General features: G+C 36.6%; 1 protein-coding gene across 11 annotated transcripts in view; it reads right to left on the bottom strand.

Annotated features, from left to right (window-relative positions):
• Positions 1 to 23,654, bottom strand: part of TFDP2 (transcription factor Dp-2) — a 162,333-nt gene that overhangs the window by 10,871 nt on the left and 127,808 nt on the right. For 6 of the 11 annotated variants that reach the window (XM_072792432.1, XM_072792430.1, XM_072792439.1 and 3 more), the window contains 5 exons: positions 15,210 to 15,372; positions 10,775 to 10,918; positions 8,473 to 8,541; positions 4,090 to 4,241; positions 531 to 697 (listed from right to left, as the gene is read on the bottom strand). In XM_072792432.1, coding sequence (XP_072648533.1) covers positions 531 to 697; positions 4,090 to 4,241; positions 8,473 to 8,541; positions 10,775 to 10,918; positions 15,210 to 15,372 — 695 coding nt within the window. Of the gene's footprint in view, positions 1 to 530; positions 698 to 4,089; positions 4,242 to 8,472; positions 8,542 to 10,774; positions 10,922 to 15,209; positions 15,373 to 23,654 lie in introns of all 11 variants that reach the window. The other 5 variants (XM_072792429.1, XM_072792431.1, XM_072792433.1 and 2 more) reach the window with 1 other exon arrangement.

The following is a 23,654-nucleotide window of genomic DNA, read 5'->3' as shown; positions in this document are numbered from 1 at the left end:
CGCCAAACCACTGAGCCACCCAGGGATCCCAGTAGCACTGTTTTTTAACATCAAGAAATTGGAAACAAAACTAAAAGGTTTATCATCAGCAAAATGAATAAACAAGTTGTGATACAGCCATATAATGGAGGTCTGTACAACAGTAAAAATGTATGAATTACAGCCACATTAAACCATATGAATGAATGAAAAGATCACGTTGAGTGGAAAAAACCTGTATCACTAAAGAATATATATATCTCACACACACACACACACACACACACACATAAATATATACATTTATATAAGGTCAGAAATAAGTAAAATTAAACAATAAGTTGCTTCCAGTTTACTATATTTGCATTTATATCTCTCTAAAGAAAAATAAATGATGATAAATAAGCAATTCAAGAGAATGGTTACGTTTCAAGGGCACAGAATGTAAGGTGGGCATACAGTGGACTTTAATTTTCTATGAGGAAGGTTTTAACAGGTTTAGGTTTGACATGGAGTCAGGGACAACATGTGAAAAGTGTTAGTTAACATACCTGTGATATAACCTTCTAATGCCTTTGGCACCAATGATTTAGCAAGTTTCAGATCTTCCAGAGAGCATTTGCCTGACTCCAGGCCAAAGGACATTCCCATTCGTTTCAGCACTTCTATGTCATCATGGATCTCAAAGGTGTTGTCAAAATTAAAAAGATATTCAAACCTGTATCAGAAAACAAAGTTAGTATGGGGTTTCAGTGGTATAGGGGAGGTCTGCATAGTGTTGTACTTTGTACATTACACGCAAGAATGAGGGCCTAAATTCAGTTATAGTACTAGGAACTGTCACTGTTGAGAGCAGTAACAGTCATTCTGGTGTGTTCAGGGGGAAATGACATCTCAAAGAAGACACTTTCCCAACTAAAACAGTTTTCCTATGACAAATAATAGGAGTCCATAAACTTCAGTTGTTACAAACAGGGAACAGAAACTCTGGTGTAAAGCCAACACTTTCAAAGTTGGCTACAGTTTTGTCACAGAAGACAAATTATTAAGGAAGACTTTTCAGTTTAGTATAATATATGACATCCCTACTATGAGTTGGCCTATCAGGTTTGAGAGAGAGAAAAAAAAAACCAATGAACTATTTTGGATGCTTACTTCATTTTCCTGAGTCAAGTGTCAAGCTATAGAATTTAGATAAGCAATAAGTGGAAGACTTTTCACAAACAAACCAAAACCCAAATCCTGTCTTGCGAGCCTAAGAAGTGAAATAAATGACTTAAGGAAAAAGTGCACATTTACAAATGTCCTTGAAAAGTACCAAATCAGAATGCCCAGCTGCCCTGTACAATGTTTCAAAAAAACACAGTCCTTTTGACTCCTAGGCTGGGCCCTGGGGCACCTTTACCCATAGGCCTCAGTTGCACAGGGACTGAGTGCAGATGAATGTTTTGGCACAGTGGTGGGTTTATATTGTCATAAAATTCTTATTAAAATCACGTGAAGGTAAAATAATTCATGCTTGATTTTAGGTCAGGGCAAAAATTACAATTTAAAATGAAATACCATGTTTAAATAGTCTGAAGTATTATATAAATGTGAATAAAGGACATTAACAAATTTTCAGTGAAAAACACACAAAAAATTTGAAGCATGTGCCTGTCAAGGAGATGATTCCTGGTAAATGTTAAAAGCAGATGGTTTTGTAAATTTAATCCCCATTGTGAAGAGCCTCAAGGCTAATTAAGAGGAAAAGATTGTATCAACAAAGTAACTGAAAGACAAGGCTTTAGGACCTACTTTGAGTAACAAGCTTCTACAAGCTGCTCACAGCCTCCTTCCCTACACTAAGTTGGGCTGGGAAAGGGCATGAGTCAGTAACCACCTACGTAGGGATGGAAACCTTACCAGGTCCCAGCCTAGGACGAACAGAATCCATAATTCCCTTAGGCCAATGGTTCCCAGATCTTCCTGCTACTCTTTTTAGGCTTGGAAGACTAAGGGATGAAGAGAATTTAATAATCCCTCACAAAACAAGAGGCTGACTGGAGAGAGGAACTAGAATTCTAAGACTGTTTCTCCTGAAAATACGTTAAACATTCTCCAGGAGTCTCAGTTTTATGAGAATATGTTAATAGTCCCTGTAAGATGTAGGTTTTTGTGAAGATTCTGCAATTGTGTGAATAATAATATAGACACGTACCATTTACTGACCACTGGGCTGGGTTCTTTAAGATTTATCTACAACTTTTGAAAATCAGCAAGTTAAATACTATAAATCCTACTTTTGAGGAGGAAGCATCCAGATCTCAGAAAGGTTAAGAAACTATGTAGCTAGAGGAAAAACTGAAAAATGGATCTTCTGACTTCATACTATTTTTATGTCTATAGTCTTAATTATCAAATACTTTTGAGATCCTTGCTCACTGTTTTTTTTTTTTTTTTCTTTTGGCACCTTCTTATTTAAGTGACCTAGAATCTCTGTATGCAATCAAGATAAAGAGGGGAAGCAACACTGCCTGAGAAAAGAGTGGAAAAGACAAGGGAAGGAAAGCCCAAGGGCCATGCCGTAGCTCTAAGGAGACCAGAGGCCGAAGTCTCCCTGGACAGTCTTAGACTATGCCTGTGGGACTGATGTGATTACTGAGCACTCTTTTACTTTCAAATGGATCCCAATTTGGTCAATAAATTATATGCTGACTCCTTGTGACAGCAGCTAATATTTATAAAGTGCTTGCCTTGGGTCAAAACCTTTATAGACATCATCGTATTTAATCCTCACAAGGCTAGTAGGATGTGATAGAGGCTTTGGAATCATCCTCTTTTGTTCTTCAGAACATTGCTCTGAAGCAGCTAAATGGGGGAGCCCCAATCCACACTTAGGTCTTTCTCACTCCACACCTTATTCCCTTAAATATCTCAGGATACTGGTCACAGCCTGAAGATCACTGCTATTTTCATGAAGAGTAAAATAAGTTACAAATTAACTAGTAGTATTTTAAAAACTGTGCCATTGCTCACTTGCTATGATAAGTATCATCAACTTTAGTTAAAATGTAAAAAAATGCTGGTGGGATTGTAAATTGGTGTAGCCGCGATGGAAAACAGTATGAATGTTTCTCAAAAAATTAAAAACAGAACTACCACATGATCCAGCTATTTCACTTGTGGGCATATATCTGAAGGAAATAAGATCACTATTTCACAAAGATACCTGCACCCCCATGTTCACTGCAGCATTATTTATAATAGCCAAGATACAGAACCAACCTGTCTTCTGACATATGGACAAAGAAAGTAAATGTAGAGTATGTCTGTTATCTGAGTGTGTACAAATGGAATATCTGGCCATAAAAAAGAAGGAAATTCTGACATTTGCAACAACATGGGTGGACCTTGAGGGAATTCTCCTCACTGAAATAAGATGACAGAGAAAGACAAGTACTGTATAATCTCCCTTATATATGGAATCTAAAAAAAAAAAAAAAAAAAATGAAGTCACAGATGCAGAGAACAGACTATTGGTTGCCAGAGGTGGATGAAATGGGTGAAGGTGGTCAAAAGGTATAAACTTCTAGTTATAAAATAAATAAAAAAAGAAAGCAGACAATGCACCTAGCATTTTCATGCCCATTCATTCATAAGCAGAAGCATACTCCAATACCATAGAGCAAACCAGAAAAACAAAGAAACTGCCCTAATGCCACATGTTGACCTAAAATATTTCCACAATAAACTATGCAAGTGAATCACCAGGAAAACTACCTTGTCCCAGGCCCTCACTGATGGTCTACTTTGAGGCAGTTACTTGCCCAGGGTTCCCACAGAGTGTACATACATGCACATCCTGGCTGGGGTCCAGGCTCCACTATGCGTATAGTATAGGCAGCACAGAGCCAGGCACAAGACAGGGGGCTGCAGAGGGTGAGTGATGAAGAATGCACTAGTAGATGGCAGCAGTCCATCAGCGAAGGTATTTCCCATGCCCCAAGGAGGTCAGCCCAGCCTGCCCGGGGGCTCAGATAACGAAGTACACCCTTCTTTATGTTGCAAATGCTAGGAATGTGTTAACAGGAGGCTGGCCCTACAGTCCTCCCCTAGTTCTCCACTCACTTGTCACTGGAGATGCTGCAATCTATGACTGTTTTTCTGCTTGTATTGATGATTATAAATGGCAGCTGAATGGTGGAGTTCAGAGCCGGAGGGCCCTGGTTCTGTTGTTCATTTTGCCGATTTCGCTGAACCAGGTTTTTGAAAGCGATTTGCTGTAATGATCAATAAAAAGAATATGGTCATTTAAAGTGAATAAGTGATTTGGAATTAAATGAATTAAAATAAATGCATTTAAGGAATAGTTTAAAATTAAAGAGTTTAAAGAGGCTGTCTACCTATTAGTTAATTAAAATTAAATAGTAAAAAAGAAAAGATTAGAATGATCTAACTCAGACACATTTCAAGGGAAAAAACATACATGAATGAAGGGAAAAAACATAAATGAATTTTAAATGATGTCTAACATCATCCTAATATAAATAATGGGACCTATGACTCCCATCACCCATAGACACAGGATCTTACAAATCTGGGAGAGCCCAGCAGCTCTTGCAACTCTTCTTAGAGTGACACAGAGAAAGTGATACTAAGTGAACTTATATTTCCCATTTATCTTAACTTTTTTTTTTTTAATTTTTATTTATTTATGATAGTCACACAGAGAGAGAGAGAGAGAGAGAGGCAGAGACACAGGCAGAGGGAGAAGCAGGCTCCATGCACCGGGAGCCCGACGTGGGATTCGATCCTGGGTCTCCAGGATCGCGCCCTGGGCCAAAGGCAGGCGCCAAACCGCTGCGCCACCCAGGGATCCCATATTTCCCATTTATCTAACACAGACTCTTGGGAGTTTGGGGTTAAATACACCTTTTAGATTGTCTAGCTCAGGATATGCAAACTTTTCGTCAAATGAAATCTATGGGACACCATATAAAACAGATAAAAGTAGTACTGCTGTGCCTGGCTGCAGTGGGGCAGGGAGTCCGGAGCCCAGCTGGCTCTGCCCTCACTCACCCCTTAGGTTTCTAGGGTACCTCCACAGAACTCCTGCATCCTCAGGGCATAGCTGGGATCTGGCCCAACTCACCCCCCGCACCTGATATCTTCCAGACAAGAAACTGAAGGTTAGCACTTATATCAAGGCCTGCATTTTTATCCTGAATCTTGCTATTTTTAGTTATACCCATTATTTGCAAGTCATAGAAGTGACTGCCCACCCCCTTTTAATAAGGCAAACGTTTCAGAGAATTCCATAGCTAGAAAGACTATGCAATTCAACTTTTTCATCTGCTCATGAAAGAGTGGTTTTAAATATTCCTAAAGTCAGATCCACTCATTCCCTTTTATTGGTGTGTCCCATCTTCTCATCCAGTAGTGATGAATTTAAGTGACTTTCTATGTTTTAGCACTCTTACCCTAGGATTATTTATTTTAGGTTCTGAGCCTTAACAAAAGTTTAAGATTATTTTTATCTTAAAATGACTGGGTACTATCCCTAGAAAGTAAAAATTTACTCCTAAAATGCACAAAACAGAAGGGACACCAATTTATTCTAGCCCTAACAGTGTGTCCAAAAATCACCAGCAGTACCAATCACAATCAAAACATTTACCAGTTATCAATACGATCAAACATTACTTAAGTCAGACTTCATTATTTTCTGCTGGTAAAGAATGAAGGCTGTTTTATATTCTTTGCTTAATATATTTAATGTTGAAAAAAATGCTACTGATACTGTAAGACTGAGACAAGGAATGAAATGTTTGGATACTTCTGCTTAGATTCTCTTCCCTTCTACTAGAAAAAGCATCTCAGGAGATGATGTCATACTTTGCCCTAGCTTTGTGGACCTAGTGCCAATGGCAGGGTCATGCCTGGGAGGGAATATCAACAGTGATAAATCAGAGTTCTTATATATTTATGACTCACTATTCAATACTGTGTACATTTAATAGTACATCAAAGATTTTTTCAGGCCAAGAAAGCAGTAAAAACACATATAATGTTATTTTGATAGTAAAAAGAAAAATCACGTCCCGTTTGTTTTGGATTCATTTCCTTCGTTGACCTTTGATTGATTTCCTTCAGCCTTTTGTTCTTTTCCAGGTTCATTAACATCAATTTCAGAAGCTGAACACAGGGCAGGCTCAGCCATTCATTTTGCTATGTATTAATAGCCCTGGAAAAGGTTTAAGGGCTGGTAGGGCCAGTTATATAGAGAAAAGTAGGGTATCTGGATTACCTATAGATATCATCTACTCACACCATTCCTCTTCTACATTACCAAGGATAAATGAGAAATGGTGCCATGTAAGTAAAACTTACCTGTGTCATGTGATGTGAGTGGTGACACTGACTTGTTAAAAATCAAGCTAGCTTTGCCAGGGTAAATTACTAATGTTCAGGGACATGTTTAATTTACTGTCAGTGACAGCTTTTGAGAGATGCACAACACAGCAGGAAATAAGCTGTATGTATGTCTACCAGAAGACCAGAGAGTAGTTGTTTCCAGTTATACTTTGGGTTTCACTTTAATATTAAGAGAGACCTACTTTTTAAATGTTGACAGCTAGGTTGCCCCTGGGTTGAAATTTAGAAATATCTGGTTTGAGACATACAAAAGGAAAATAAATTTAGGACTTAAAAAATACAGTGTTCACTGTACAAAGATAAGCAGAGGAAAAAATATTCAAGTTCATTCTTTATGAAGGCTATCTAGGGATGTGAACGTCCCACAGACAGGACGGTGACCGTGCTTAGCACCATTCTTTTCGAGAAGCAGATTATTGTGGGTATACTAATAGACAGGTTTTTCATGAACGCTATGCCAAAAATCAAGCTCTAGAATGAAGGTAGGTCATGAAGGAAGGTCCCATGAAGGTAGGCTCTGAGGGAACCTGAGGAAGGCCTGGCATAGCAGTGAGGGAGTGTGAGCTAGCAGGGAGCCGTGTGGGCATAGGGACAGCATCGGCAGCTGGGGGAAGGAAGGGACAGCATGGATTAGAAGCTAGTGCCTGGCAGGCCAGGTCGCAGGAGGCAGACTTGCAGAGAGAGGAGCAAAGGAATAAACAATCAGCTTTCAAGTTTTTTGTTCTGTTTTATAAGCTGTGGAATACTCTTTTCAAACAAAACCTTATTTGGAAATTCAGTATGAAAAAACATATAAAGTGCTCATTCCAGCCCTAGCTCCTCAGGTAGGTCCTCCAGGGCTCAGAGTGAAAAGCAGACACGGAACACAATGAGGAAGAAAGAAATGGCCTCATCAGGGTGGAACTTCGCCTTTGGAGTATGCTGTGTTTGGGCAATCTCTGCTCTATCTGCTGCTACTCTTTTGCCCTTGCTCTTCTACTTCCTTTCCTACTTCCTTCCCAGGTCATATATAGGTCTCTGCAAGGGCTAAACGGTTTTCTCTTGCTGCTCTGATTTATACATGAACGTAAAATAAAAAGAACACATGTAACTATCTAGAAAGGGAAAAACAAAAATGTGGAGTATTTAAGAATACCTCACATACTCTGTCCATTAGATCAAGGGAGTGTTTTGGAAAAACCCTACTACGATATTTGATAATTTAACTGTTACCTTTATTTCTGAAAAAAATGGATTACATCAAAAATTAAATAGGTTCTAACGGCTGTCAAATCAAAGTGGATTTTATGAGTGTTTGGAAGCTTTTCATATAAAGACAATTTGCTGATTAAAAAAAAAAGCATAAAGACCCTCTGGTTCATTTTAAAAGGGTTTCTGATTGCTCTGAAAATGACCCCAGTGTACTGCTCAAATGAATTTTTACAGCAACTGCAATTACCGAAAATAAAATTTACAAAAGTCCATGTGATTTTATCTCATATGATTTTTATAAATCGGCTCTATTATATTTTAAAAAACCATCCAAATTCTAGGCAGTTATCCAAAACAGTATAAATACAGGGATCCTTATTACACTATAAAAGCAAATTTTCTTAAAAAGAAATGCATTTTTAACTTTTGGTATTTCTATGAAGCTTACTGAATCACCACATATTATTCCGTTGTTTATAGATAATAAGTCATTATAGGTGGATTTGATTATCTTACTCAAAGTGCCTGAAGTTCAACTAGTCTTACTTCTTTATATTCTAAATTGCTAAAATAAACACATACAAAAGGACCTGAGTTTCTATTCAGAATAAAGGTCAGAAGTAAATCGCTGTGTCATGTAAGTCACACACAGGGCAGGTGACATGCCATGGGGCCATGATGATGGTGAGAGACAGAACCAACCATCTTAAAGGCAGACCATGTGGATGGTGGTGAGCACAGATGAAGAGAAGGCCGCCCCAGATTGGTCCCATCGGACACTACTCAAAAGGGACCCAAAGTAGAAAACACTGATTCTAAATGCAAGTAAGGAGAGCAGTAGAATATAGGCAGGGAAAAGAATGAAAACCATCCCAGCATCTATACCTGCAGGAGAAGTTCTTGCAGCTGGGCCCGCTTCTGCTTTATCCGTTCTATCCTCCTCTGCTTCTCTATCTTTAAAACATAAGTTACAAAATATCATGAACATATGGAAAGTATAAAGTACAGCTCACTTTCCTGGTTCCAATTCTGAGATATCAAGAATTTTCCCCAGGGGTGCCTGGGTGGCTCAGTCGGTTAAGAGTCCAACTCTTGGTTTTGGCTCAGGTCATAATCTCAGGGTTGTGGGATCGAGCCCCACATTGGGCTCTAGGCTCAGTGCAGAGAATCTGTTTGGGTTTCTCCCCCTCTTTATTTCCCTCTGCCCCTCTCCCTGCTCATGCTTTGTGTTCTCTCTCTCTCTCTCTCAGATAAATAAATAACTCTTAAATTTTTTTTTTCCTTAAAACTCAATCCATTTTAACTATCAATATCAATTAAGGCATATCACACCTTTTTGGGAAGCAGGAGTTAGGGTAAGCAAGTAGGCACGATAACAGAATTGTGGCAACTATTATCAATAATGAAATCCATCCACTTAATAAAATCTTGGTATGCAGTACTTGTTGCTATTTCTTACTCAATTCTAATCAGAATCATAGCTAACACTTAGTGAAGACTTACTCTGTGTGTCAGCAACTCAACTAAGCACTTCACACACATCTTTTTTTTTTCCTTTACACATCATCTTAATGCATCTTCACAAAACTCTATGAGGTAAAGTACTGTTGTTACCCATTTTGCATGTAAGGAAATGGAGGCATAGAGGGTGAAGTAACTGCCCAAGGTCACATAGTTTGTGAATGTTAAGAGTCAGGATTTGAACCTAAACTATTTGGTTCCAGAGGCCCTCCTATTAATTACTTTCCTATATTACCCCTAACCTGAAGAATGAGGTAAGATCTCATTTAAGATCTCAGTTTAAATGGCTTTATTTTTTTTTTAAGATTTTATTTATTTATTCATGATAGACAGAAAGAGAGAGACAGAGACACAGGCAGAGGGAGAAGCAGGCTCCATGCCGGGAGCCCGACTGGGACTCGATCCCGGGACTCCAGGATCGCGCCCCGGGCCAAAGGCAGGCGCCAAACCACTGAGCCACCCAGGGATCCCCAGTTTAATTGACTTTTAAATGGACATTGCTCCTAATACAGATAGCCTACATATTCAATATATAATTCCTACTTGTATACGGAACATGCTTATGGGACTAACAAATTTTTGCTTATTGAGGCTTAGTTATCAGCTTAATATTACTGGTAATAAAAATGATCCTTAAATTCCACTCTATCAGAAGGAGAAAAGGAGGTCATTTCCATTGTAGAATATGGATAATATTCTACAACTTCTGACGAATGTCTAATTTCTCCCTCCACCCACAAGTTATACCAAGTAAGTTTTGATTTGATGAGGGGAAAAGGGCTGAGAAAAACAAGAAATCAACCATATTTATTGCCAGAAACTCTATTTAACCTCAATTTATTCCATTTATGGCCATTATAGTATAAGTATGTCAAATCAATTTAAAACCAGTAGGTCAGAGTACATGCTCATATAGGAAAAATTGTCTATAATGATTAAAGTTAATGGAATAAAAAATTTTTTTGTTTGTTTTGGTTTTTGGATTTTATTTGAAAGACGGGGGGGGGGGAGAGAGAGAGAGAGAGAGAGAGCGCGCGCACACAAGAGAGAACATGAGCAGAGGGACAGGGGGACTGATATGGGACTCAATCCTGGGACCCTGAGATCACGACCTGAACAAAAGGTAGACGCTTAACCAACTGAGCCACTGAGGCACCCATAAAAGCTGTTTTTGCACATATCATCCTAAAAATCATAGAAGCTGAACATTCTATCCTTTCTGATAAAGATACAGATGAAATACCATTCTGTTGCCACTGATGTGAGAGTCAAAGATAAAAGTTTAAACACAAAAGGTAAACAGCCAGTTTCCTTTTGTTTTGTATCCCTATAGCAAGCATTTCATCAAATAAGATATTTCTATTCATGAATTGTCCAAAACTTCTTAGTAGAGTGCTCAGAATTAAGCTAGAATAAAATAAAAATCTTATCTAAGAAACTGTAAAAATCAAGTCAATTAATTTCTGTGTCCCTCAGTTTCATCAAAGTATATACCTTGCTAAATCTCCTTCCAGTTCTAAAATTCTACACAGAAGAGTCTGTTAAAAAAAAAAAGACATAGTATACGAGAATAATTAGAAATATTTTAATATATGCATTTCTAAATTAAAATGCATCTTAGGTAAAATAAAGCAAACTACTATCTAAAAACAGTTTCCTCACTTACCTCAAGATTTTGACATTCCTGAGCAGAATTGGTAGGCAAGCCAATCCACTTGATTTCTTTTTTTTCCTTTGAAATTATGTTCATTGCCATTAGCACATTTAAAGCATCATAAACTCTTCTCCTAATATTCTTCTGATCATAAGCCTGCTAAAAAGTATTTTTAATGAGTGATAAATTGCAAAGGTTAAGATACAGTCACAGGATATTAAGATATCCTGTTTAATATTATTATTATAATATCTTTAGAGTGCTTAAAGAATTCTATACCCAGTGAAAATATCCTTCAAGAGCAAAGATGAGATAAATATACTTTCAAACAATCTAAAACATAATACAATCTAAAAAATAAAGATTATGTTACCAACAGATCTAAATTTAAAAATACTAAAGGGCCTTCTTTTGGGAGAAGGAAGATGGATGGGATCCAAGATGGGAGTTTGGAGATGTAGGATGGAATGAAGACCAACTCAAAAGATAAATATACGGGTATATCCCAATTAACACTCAGTTTATAAAACAATAATGTCTTGTGGAATCAAGAATATAGAACTAACATACATGACAATAGTATTATATCAGAAAGGGGTAATGGAGTTGTTAGTTAAAGCGAGCTAAACCTCTCCATTGTCTGGGGGATATGAGACTTTGAAAAGTCAAGGATGCATGTTTTAAGCTCTAGGTAAACCGTGCTTTTCAAGTATGTGGTCCAAGTCCGTGCTGATCTGTAAACTGTTACTAGTCTACAATGAAAATAGCGAACTTGCACCAAAATGTCATCACAAAGATCAATAAGCATACTGTTTACTTCAGCTGATTTTTTTTTCTTTCTTTGGTAGCAAGATTTTTTAAAAAAAGATTTTATTTATTTATTCATGAGAGAGAGAGAGAGAGAGAGACATAGGCAGAGAGAGAAGCAGGCTCCTCACAGGGAGCCCAATGCGGGACTCAATCCTGGGACTGGGATCACGCCCTGAGCCAAAGGCCGATGCTCAACCACTGAGCCACTCAGGCATCCCCGTAGCAAGATTTTTTCAATGAAGGAGACTGTGTTAAACTTAGATTGTGGAAAAAGTCCCTTATTTTATTATGGACAAGTAGCTCCTAAGGAAAAATCCAATCAATAAAATGCCATGATAATAAAGGATGGTGGAGAACACGGAATACAGAACTAAACTTAAATAAGTGGGAGATTTAAGTTATAGAACCGAATGTAAATATTAGAAATCCTGGCACTGTGGAAATAATGATAATATAGTAAAAAAATACCAGGAGGAGACAACAAAATAGGCTTGCTCGTGTTCTCCTTGCTATTTTAAGGGGTATGGGATTCAAAGCAGATTAACTATTTAAACAGATGAAGTAAATAGTAACACAGGTTTTGGCACAATATATTTATTTAAAGTCATAAAAACAAACTGTAATAATATTACTCTTTTAACAACTACCACTAAGATATTCAATCTGTATCTGTGGTAGACAAAAGATGGGACATGCAAGTAGATAGAAGCATATTAACTTTTTCCCTTCATAATCAACAGATATTGGTTTATAGGTAACAACAAAAGAAACAAAATACTGAAGTTACTTAAAGTTATAAAGATAACCAGTTAAAGAACTAAAGACTACAAACCTTCCAATTTATATATTTATAAAAAAAAAATAACACAGCAGTGAATAGACAGAAAACCCCCAACTCTTGCTTGTATTCAGGGATGAGGATGGGGTTGGTAAGTTAAAATTTATATTAGATGATAAAATGTGTTAAGAAGAAATGCCTCGGTACAGTGACATCTGAATAAAAATTGGAGAGAAGAGAGAAACCATATGGCTCCTTAGCAGAGATTCAGACATAGGAAATAGCAAGTCTAACAGTCTGATAAGGAACGTACCTGGCATATTCACCCCGAAACAAAAAGCAAACAAAAACCCACCAATCTCATTCATGGCTGTCAGTGTAAAACTCCTAAATTTTCAGGAAACACACAGAATTTGATTGAATTCAATATCCATTTCTGAATTTTTTAATTAAGAAAAATGAAAGAAATATTCATTTAAAAGATCAAGTTATGGTTGCTATAATTTCAAGATAAAACTTTTATCATAAGGTGGCTAGAGTATAGTAACTGGGAGAGTTCCTAGTAGGAGATGAGATGAGAGAGGTAATGGTGGGCCAGATCATATAGGTCTTGTAGAACATTTTGAAAATTTCCACTTTCACTCAGAATCAGAATGCGACATACCTTCTCTACAGGTGCCAGAGAAAAGAAAAAAAATGCATTACCAAATAATGGCTCACAAGAAAAATCTCAAAGCAATTTTAAAAAATATATAAATAGTTCAATTTACAAAAAAAATCCCTATTACCTGGAAATATAAAAATTCTAATGCCATTCTTAGGTCAGAGAGGAAACTAAAACCAAAGTTGCAGAATATTTAAAGAGTAATATATCAGAATCAATGGGAAATGGCTAAAGCAGTGCACATGAGGAAAAGTCACAGCTATAAACATTTTCATTGGGACGCCTGGGTGGCTCAGTGGTTGAGCGTCTGCCTTTGGCTCAGGGTGTGATCCCTGGTCCAGGGATCAAGTCCCACATCGGGCTCCCTGTGAGGAGCCTGCCTCTCCCTTGCCTGTGTCTCTGCCCCTCTCTCTGTGTCTCTCATGAATAAAAAAAAACAAAAAAAAACAAAAAAAACATTTTCATTACTAAACAAAAATAATCAAAGTAAATAAAGTATATATCATAATCTACAGGATAGAAAAATAACAAAAGTAACTTCAGGAAAGAGAAGATACTATTAAATGAACATAGGAAAAAAAAAAGAAATTAACTACAAAACAGAAGAGTCCATACAAATTTAGGAGATGGTTCTTTGGGAAAAATAATTGCAAATAGTTTTAAGAACATGTATGAAATGGAGGATTTTCTAAGAAACCATAAAATACTAAAGGAGACAAAAATTCTAAACAGGCTAATTACCAAAGTAAAAATGGAGAATGCTATCTAAGCATTACCCCCCACCAAATCACCATGCCTAGATGGTATCAGAGGTGATTTCTATTCTATAAAATGTCAGGGAAGCAAAATACACATCTAATGCTATTAAACCTATAATGGAGTAAAGTGGAAGAAGGAAAAAAACCCTCTAAATTTTAAAAAGCCCAGCATAACACTGCAAATCAAAACTGCAAAGATGGAAAAAAAAAAAAAAAAAAAAAACAACTGCAAAGATGGTAAAAACAAAAAGATTACATCAATCTCATTTAGGACTGTCAGTGTAAAATACCCAAATTTTCAAAACTACACAAAATTGGAATAAATTAAATATCCATTTCTGATTATTTTTAGTTAAGAAAAAAGAAACATTCAGGATGCCTGGGTGGCTTGGCGTGTGGTCCCAGGATCCTGGGATCGAGTCCCACATTGGGCTTCCTGTAGGCAGCCTGCTTCTCCATCTGCCTGTGTCTCTGCATCTCTGTGTCTCTCATGAATAAAGAAAATCTTAAAAATAAATAATAAAAAATTAAAAAAGAAACATTCATTTAAAAAATCAAGTTATGGATGCTATCATTTCAAAATAAAACCCTTGTCATAATTAAGATTGGAATATTAAACATATTTCCAGTAAGGTCAAGAACTATTTTAAGAATTGTGGAGTATATATAATATGATCACATTTAAATAAAGTGCAAATTGATCTATAATGATAAAAAGCAGATCAGCAATTGCCTAGGGATAGAGGGAGAAGGAGGGAAGGAGGGATACATTACAAAAGGCAGAAAGAACCTTTTGGGAGTGACAGAACTGTTCTGTAGCTCTCCAAAATAAACAAAATCTTAAAAATAAAATAAAATAAAATAAAATAAAATAAAATAAAATAAAATAAAATAAAATAAAATAAAATAAAATAAAATAAAATAGGGAATAGGTTTTATTATGTGTATGCCTAAGGAACTTTGGGGATGATACTAAAGAATCTGGTAATAGTGAATATGCCTTTGTGGAGAAAGATTAAGGTCTGTGGTTAAAAAGAGGACTTACATGTTCCATAAATATGTCTATAATGTTCTATGAATATTCTCTGCCTGCTGCTCCTCCTGCTGTGCTCTCAAATAAACAAATAAAATCTTTTTAAAAAAGTATGTTCCTTTTGTAACTCCCCAAAGTATATTTAAAAAATACATGCTAATCTTTATGTTTAAATAGATAATAAAAGAACCCTTTCTAAAACAAAACTCAACAGAAGAATTCCCCAAAAGACAATATGAAACCCTCACGTAAAGGAGTTGGGGATTCCCTAGCTTGTCTGAGTCCTTAAAAAAATGACACAGTCAAAAAAAAAAAAAAAAAAAAAAAAAAAAAGACACAGTCAACCTAGAGATACACTGTTCTATCACTCATCATAGTCAATGTCAAGTGCATGATCTACCTACCGAATCAGCTGCCAAATGGTTATTTGAATTGGTGAACTCTGATACCAGCTCATCGGCCACTTCATTGTATGACGTTGTACCTTTCCGCTGAACTTTCTCACATACTTTCATGGAAAAATGTCTCAAGCCTTTTCCATTTTTATCTCCTTTTTTGCTTCGTTTACTAAAAGAGAAAAAAATGCATATTTATACACCAGACTTCCTTTATGAAACTATAAAGTAATGTGAGAATATACTAACTTGATTTTTGCTTTAGGTGGTCAATTTTAAATTGAATTAGAGATGAGGAAATGTTCTGAACTTAATTTTTGCCTTAAAGCCTAATAAGTATGAGATTAGAGTGCTTTTCTATACGCATCATTCATTTATTCAATAAACATTTACTGACCAGTTATTTACTATTATGTGCCAGGTACTGTTCTACACACATGAAAAGAACAGACAAAAATACTGTGCTGGTGGTTATATACTTACCTTTTTGTATTCTATGTGTGCTACAGTTCTTTTTCACTTAAAATTAAAAGTACTACTATCCTCAGTTTCATTTATCTACTCAAATTTCAAACAGAGGTCATTGGTATTAAGAAGGGATCTAAGTCTTCAATTTTTTTAACTTTGGTTAATGCCTAGTCATAAACTTTGATGACTTATTACCTTTTCAGGGGCTCAATTTAGTTCTACTAATTTCTGAGTGTCAACTATATGCTAAGAACTATAATAGGGACTAGAGTACAAAAACGACAACAGAGGCAAAATCCTTGCCATCAAAATGAGTCTTGGGAAGGGGAGAAAGACAAATCAGACCTATAAGGACAGATAATACCAATATAGTAAGGTAAGTGCCAAATCTGAGTTATTTACAATGTTCATGGGAATTGGGAAGAGGGACATCTCATCTAACCTAGAGGAGAAAGACTTGCTGGAGTAAGAGCCAAGTGAAAACAATCAACAAAATGAAAAGGCAACCCTATGGAATGGGAGAAAATATTTACAAACCCTTTATCTGATAGGGGGTTAATATCCAAAATATCCAAGAAACTCCAACAACTCATTAACAAAGAACCCCCAAATAACCCAATTAAAAAAACAGGCAAAAGTCAATAACAGAAATTTCTCCAAAGAAGAACACAAATGGACAACCGGCAAATGAAAGTTGCTCAACATCACTAATCATTAGAAAAAATGCAAACCAAAATCACCATGAGGTGTTACCTGATACCTGTTAGGATGGCTAGTTAAAACAAAACAAAACACAAAAGATAAGTACTGCTGAGAATGTGAAGAAATTACAATCCTTGTACATTCTTGGTAGGAATGGAAAATGGTATAGCTGCTATGACAAAAAGTATGGAGATTCCTCAAAATATTTAAAATAGAATTTCCCTATAATCCAATGATCCCCTTTCTGGGTATATATCCAAAAGAACTGAAATCAGGATCTCAGAGAGGTATCTGCACTCTCATGTTCATTGCAGCATTATTCGCAAAAACCAAGATAAGGAACCAATCTAATAGTCCATAGGTAGATGAAAGGATTAATACATACAATGGAATATCATTTGGCCTTAAAAGAGAATGAAATCCTGCCATAAGCGACAACATGCATGATGTTAGAGGACATTATACTAAGCCAATCACAAAAGAACAAATAATGCATGATGCCACTTACATAAAGTGTCCAAAACAGTCAAATACATAGAAGAGTAGAATGGTGCTTGCCAAGGGCCAGAGGGAAAAGGAAAATAGGGAATTGTTCAATAGGTTCAATAAAGTTTCAGTTATGCAAGATGAGCAAGTTCTAGAGATCCACTGTACAACATAGTGCCTATAGTTAACAATAATGTATACTTAAAAATTTGTTAGGGGTAAATCTCATGTTAAATGTTTTCACCACCACCGCTACCAAAACAAATGAGAACTGTCAAGCGAAGGAAGTTAGGAAGAGCAACCAGGCAGAAGCAGCAAGAGTAAATACATGGGAGAGTGAAACAGATGATAAATGTTCAGAGCCTTACAAACAAACAGTGCAGTATTACCAGAATATAAAGTGAAAGGCAAAAGATGAAGCAGAAAAGTAGTTAAGAGGCCAGGCCCTTAAATGCTATCCAAAGGAATCTGTACTTTATCATATTCCATTAGTATAATTATATTCATTTATAAATTATTTACGCATTCTACTGTGTTATATATACATTAAGACATAGACTAAATGTATTTTTTAAAAGAATGAAATAAGGACAGATAACTACTTTCTTTTTCCCACATTCCCAAAGAATCATCTGTGGTTATAGACTACTGCTACTACTACTACTATTACTACTAAAATACTGGGAAGCCACTAAAGGTAGTAAGTGAGGGAATAACATGGTGAAATTTTCAGTTAGGCAGAGATTCTGGCTGCAAAGCAGAAGATGCCTTTATGAGAGGCAAAAGTAGAGACAGGAAGACCAGGTGAGAGGCAAGCGTAGGCAAGGAATATCAAGTCCTGAAATTGGAGCAACTGGATAAGTAGGGGTGGATAAGAAGAGATAGATTTGCATAAATTTTAAGGATAAAAATTTATCCTTATCTTTACTAAGTGACTGATGTGAACGTTAAGAAAGAGGGAAATAAGAGAATGACGTTAGAAAGAAGGGTCATTTATTGAGAACAAGGAGACGGGAATAAATTCATGAGTCTCATTTTAAACCTTCTCATCTGTATGGTCCAATACCTAGGTAAAATTCACATGCAGCTACTGAGCACTTGAAATCTGGGAAGTCTGTATTAAGATGAATTTCACTGAATTTCAAAGATTTGCATGTGAAATGAATGTAAAATATCTCATGAGTAATTTTTACATTAATTACATATTGAAATATAAGATTTTAGATACACTAGATTAAATAGGAGATATAAAAATTAATTTCAGGGGCAGTTGGCTGGCTCAGTAAAGCATGCAACTCTTGATCTTGCAGCTGTGAGTTTGAGCCCCATGTTGAGTGTGAGATTACTTAAAAATAAAATCTTAAAATAAAATTAATTTCACACGTTTTTATTTTTTAAATTGGCTTTAGAAAACTAAAAATTCCATGTGTCTTGCACTACATTTCTATTGGTCAGCAAGGATATTGCGTTTGATGTGTCAGTAGAGTATCCCAATTGATATATTCAATACACAGCTGAATATGTAAGTCTCACTTTGTAAGTGGGCTTATAGGACAAGTCACTTACAAGTTCATCAGCATGTGTACCCATGCCAACCTTCTTCCTATCAGTCTTAGAGGATTAGGTATCCCTCTTTGTTTTTATTTTTTAATTTTTATTTATTTTTTTAAAATAAGTTGCTCTGGAATTTTTTTTTAAAGATTTTATTTATTTATTCATAGAGACATAGAGAGAGAGAGAAAGAGAGAGGCAGAGAGAGAAGCAGGCCCCATGCAGGGAACCCGATGCAGGACTCAATCCTGGGTCTCCAGGATCACACCCCGGGCTGCAGGGGGCGCTATACCGCTATGCCACCAGGGCTGTCCCCCTCTTTGTTTTTAAATATAACTTCCTTTTTTAAGATAACAGCTGTATTGAAATATAATTCACATATTGATATTGTAAGCTCCATTTTTAAAAGTATACAATTTAGCAGCAACTACCACTACCACCACCATTCTTTTCCCTGAAAAGAAACCCTGTACCTACTGACAGTCATGCCTCATTCCTCCACCCCCTACTATTCTACTCTTTGTTGCTATGTATTTGCCTATTTGCTAAAGTCTACCTTTCTTCCTTTCTCTCCTTATCTCTTTCCTCCCTTCCTTTCTTTTTTTATGTAGGCCCCACGCCCACCATGAAGCTCCGTTTCTGTATTGTTTGTTCTCCTTGAGCTATTCTAGCCAGTGGTTGTTTTCAATATATAATCTTATTATGAAACTGGAATCTGATCAAGACTCCAGATCCGGGCATCTGGGTGGCTCAATGGTTGAGCATCTGCCTTTGGCTCAGGTCAGGATCCTGGGGTCCTGGGACTGGGTCCTGCATCGGACCTCCCTGCAGGGAGCCTGCTTCTCCCTCTGCCTGTGTCTTTTCCTCTCTGAGTCTTTCATGAATAAATAAATAAAATCTTGGAAAAAAAAAAAAAAAACAGATCCAACTATACCACTTTAGGGGAAATACCAAGGACAGAATATGTTAAACTATACTACAAGGATTTAATAAACAAACTCTTTAGGCTTTCTCTTTAGGATACATAATGTGGATCCTTCAACTAAAAAATTATAAGGGGACAGTGGTGGGAGGGAGAAAGGAGAGTGAAGGGAGAGAACAGGTACAGAAGGAGACTCTACAGGTTTTGTAATACATATAAATTTATTTAAATCCTGATTCAAATAGACTATAAACACACACACACACCAAGTATGGGGGAGTCTGGGAAAATAGCATTAATATGGGAAGCCTGGGTGGCTCAGTGGTTGAGCATCTGCCTTCAGCTCAGGGCATGATCCTGGAGTCCTGGGATCTAATCCCACATCAGGCTCCATGCCTGGAGCCTGCTTCTCCTTCTGCCTATGTCTCTGACTCTCTCTCTCTCTCTCTGTCTCTCATGAATAAAATCTTTAAAGAAAAAAAAAAAAAGAAAATAGTATTAGCATAGTTTTCAAACTCTTCAAATCCCTACATAAAAACAGAGCAACTAGATAACAAAACCAAAATTCCTTGACAGCATTTACAATAAAACTAGATGACAAGGTGTCCTCAGAATACAAACCACCAAGAGCCAAAACACCTACACAATAAAGAAATATTCAATGGGGCTGCATCTAATGAACTCAGAATAGGATAATCCCAAAATAGCCAGCAAGAATTTACAACAGGCCAATTTGAGAAGATCAGTTGAAACAAGGAGTTTTTTACACCTCTTCAATGCCAGCTGAGTGTAAGGGCCACAATAAGGCTGCAACAATCTAGTCTGTATGACTCTCACAACTGATACTCAAGAGAAAACAACAAGTACTAGAGGTAGGCAAAGTATCCACAGCCAGTAAGAGTATCTGAAGAAGAAAATCAAAGCAAGAAAACAGAATTGATACTAAATGCTAAATTCAAGAAAATGTTCAGAAATAAAAGATAATAACCTAAAATTGACAAATACCAAGACATTCTAATAAAATTCTGAATTTCAAAGAAAAAGAATTCTTTGTGCATCTAGAAGAAAAGAGTATCAGATTTTTCAACAGCAACGAATTATGCAAGAAAAAAATAAATATATTTAGGAAATTGAGAGAAAGTATGAACCAAGGATTTTTGTATCCAGTGAAACTGACTTAAACTCAAATACAAAATGCACAAACTCAGGGATTACTCTTCCCGAGCTCTTCCCGAAGAAACCATTAGAGCACAAGCTTCAGACAATCAAAATGACTACTCACATAATACCTGGTAATCCTATCTACAGTTATCTATAGATCTAAGGCTAAATGAAGTCTAGGAGGGAAAGAGGATAGTATACTAAAGTGGGTATATGCTCCAACACTGTGGATAAACATGACTATTAAAAAAATAAGGAGGGGGCACCTGGGTGGTACAGTCAGTTAAGCATCCAACTCCCGGTTTTAGCTCAGGTCATGATCTCAGGGTCTGAGATAAGACTCCCATGTGGGACTCCTTGCTCAACTACATGCTCAGCCCATGTCAGATTCCTCTCTCCCTCTCCCTCTGCCCCTCCCCCCACCCCCCACACGTGCTCTTTCTCTATAAAATAAATATTTAAAAAAGAAAAGAACGGAGAGAACACAGAGAGCATATGCAAAAAAATTTTTAAATGTTTTTAGTAACCACATTAATGGAAATATTAGTTTTATTTGGGACACTGGGACATTAAGCAATATAATATGGGATGAAACCAATAAGAATATGGGATAAAACCAATCATATATACTAATTCTATTACTTTTTCATCCTCATGTCCTTAAAAATCAGGATTCTCACAATGGAAGAAAGGGGAATGAGATGTAACAGAAAAGAGGTTTAGTAAGATTTGAACTGGAAGTATCAATATGAACCCATTAAGTATTGTATCTTTGTGGGTATGTGTCTTAACTCTGTCCATTTAAAAGGACTGGAAAAAATTGACCAATCTAGTAGCAATGAACATCTGCAGCCCCCAGGAGGAGCCTGATATAAAATCCTCCCTAAGGGAAATCAGGGCTTCTTAGAGAAATGGCTGATTCCAGGTACAGGACAGGAAATGGATAAGATGAACTTGGAACATCTTATAATATCAGGTAACAAGCATCAAAGACTACCAGAGTCATGTCAAAAGGACTTAAGATCAATTAGAAGAGGCTCCCAGTAGCCGATTGTGATAAGCTTCGATTGTGATAATAGGTGCAAAGTATGAAACCCATCAAGTATGTTCAAATTCATGAATTCATAATGATACTTTTAAAAGGGAAGAATTGGGGATCCCTGGGTGGCGCAGCGGTTTGGCGCCTGCCTTTGGCCCAGGGCGCGATCCTGGAGACCCGGGATCGAATCCCACATCGGGCTCTCGGTGCATGGAGCCTGCTTCTCCCTCTGCCTGTGTCTCTGCCTCTCTCTCTCTCTCTCTCTGTGACTATCATAAATAAATAAAAAAATTAAAAAAAAAATAAATAAATAAAAGGGAAGAATTGGTCATCTGTGGAAGAAGACCAGGAACAAATTCATCATCTTGAAAACTGGCCAATAAAGGGAGGATATCCAGCATTTATTCTGCTTTCTTATAGGAACTGTACCTCCAGGTAAAGAAATAGTGTATATATATATATAGATAGATATATCTATACTATTGTGACTATATATATATATATATATATATATATATAGTGCTAGTAGTTAGAATAATACTAATTGCAACCCACAATAAATTAATAGTTACAACCATTAAGCATGACTGCATCAGCAATGTGCAAATCATAAAAAAAAAAGAGACAATGTTAGAACACCCCACTATCTAGTCTTGCCAAGGATTAAACATCAGTCTGATAAAACATGCCAGACTACAGGAAATACAGAAAACAGAGGAATGTGTTTAGATGCACATGAGTACAAAAATCAGTAAAATCTAGACTGTGGAAACCGCACAAGTCAAACAGACTGGTTTCAACAACTAAAGTCTGAGGAAAATAATGGGACAGAATGGAGATCTATATATAAAATAGATATCAACTTTTTTTAACAGGCAAGACTGAAATGTGGGAAAGGAGGCACCACTTAGGTAACAAAACTATTTAAACATTCAAGGAAGTGATTACTGTAAAAATCAGGTAACATACATAGGAGAGAGAGAAGGTATAGTGATTGGGATGGGACACATGAAGGGGTCTCTGGGTTCTACTTATTGAGCTGGTGGTTGTTATAAGACTATTTGCCCTGAAGTATTTATTAGTCATATATTTGCTTTTTCATAATTTTCTGTATCTGAATCTTACAAAAAAAAAAAAAAAAAAGCAAACAAAATGTCATTTGAAACAACTAGAGGGATCCCTGGGTGGCGCAGCGGTTTGGTGCCTGCCTTTGGCCCGGGGCGCGATCCTGGAGACCCGGGATCGAATCCCACATCGGGCTCCCAGCATGGAGCCTGCTTCTCCCTCTGCCTGTGTCTCTGCCTCTCTGTCTCTCTCTGTGTGACTATCATGAATAAATAAATAAAATCTTAAAAAAAAAAAAAAGAAACAACTAGAAATTTGAACACTTACTACATATTTGATATTAAGGAATTATTGTTAATTTTCCTAGGTATAATGATATTGTAGATATGTCTAAAAAGGAGACTTTTTAGATACAAGTAGAGAGAGATTTATGATGAAAATGATTTGCTTTACAATAATATAGAAAGAGGTACATACAAAACGAGAAATGCCATGAATTGATTATTGTTGAAATTCAGAAATATGCACATAAGAGGTTCATGATACGAGTCATCTACTTCTGTATTTTAAATTCTCTATAAAGAGTTAAAAAAAAAAAAAGAGAAAAAGAATAGTTTGAGCCTTGATTATTTACATTGGTTTAGTCCTTAGCCTCAGTTTCCTATACTCTGCCCAGCTTTCTCAGGAAGGGGTCTTTATATATTACAATACCATATAAACACAAAGGAGAACTCAACATATACATGACACTGGATCCTATAGCAGTTTTCATCTAGATGAAGAACAGAACCATCTACCCAATCACCCAAGCCAGAAACCAGATTCGACCTATGTTCTTCTAATGCCCTTCTTATCAAATCAATCTAATTCTATCAAATCTAATCTAATCTAGTCCTAAACAGCTTTTGAATTCAACTTCTCTGTGTTCCCACAGTTCATGTAGTTCAGGTCTTCATAATCTCTCTCTCAACAGAACTAGAGCCTTGTAAGTATTCTCCTTGTGCTGTCTAGAGGCATTCCAATCCTTCCTCCAGAGGACAGTTATGGTGATCTTTCTTTC

Source organism: Canis lupus, chromosome 22 (assembly GCF_048164855.1).
Source record: "Canis lupus baileyi chromosome 22, mCanLup2.hap1, whole genome shotgun sequence".
Classification (NCBI taxonomy): Eukaryota; Metazoa; Chordata; class Mammalia; order Carnivora; family Canidae; genus Canis; species Canis lupus.
Note: the sequence above shows the minus strand (reverse complement) of the source record. Positions and strands in the feature narration are given on the sequence as shown.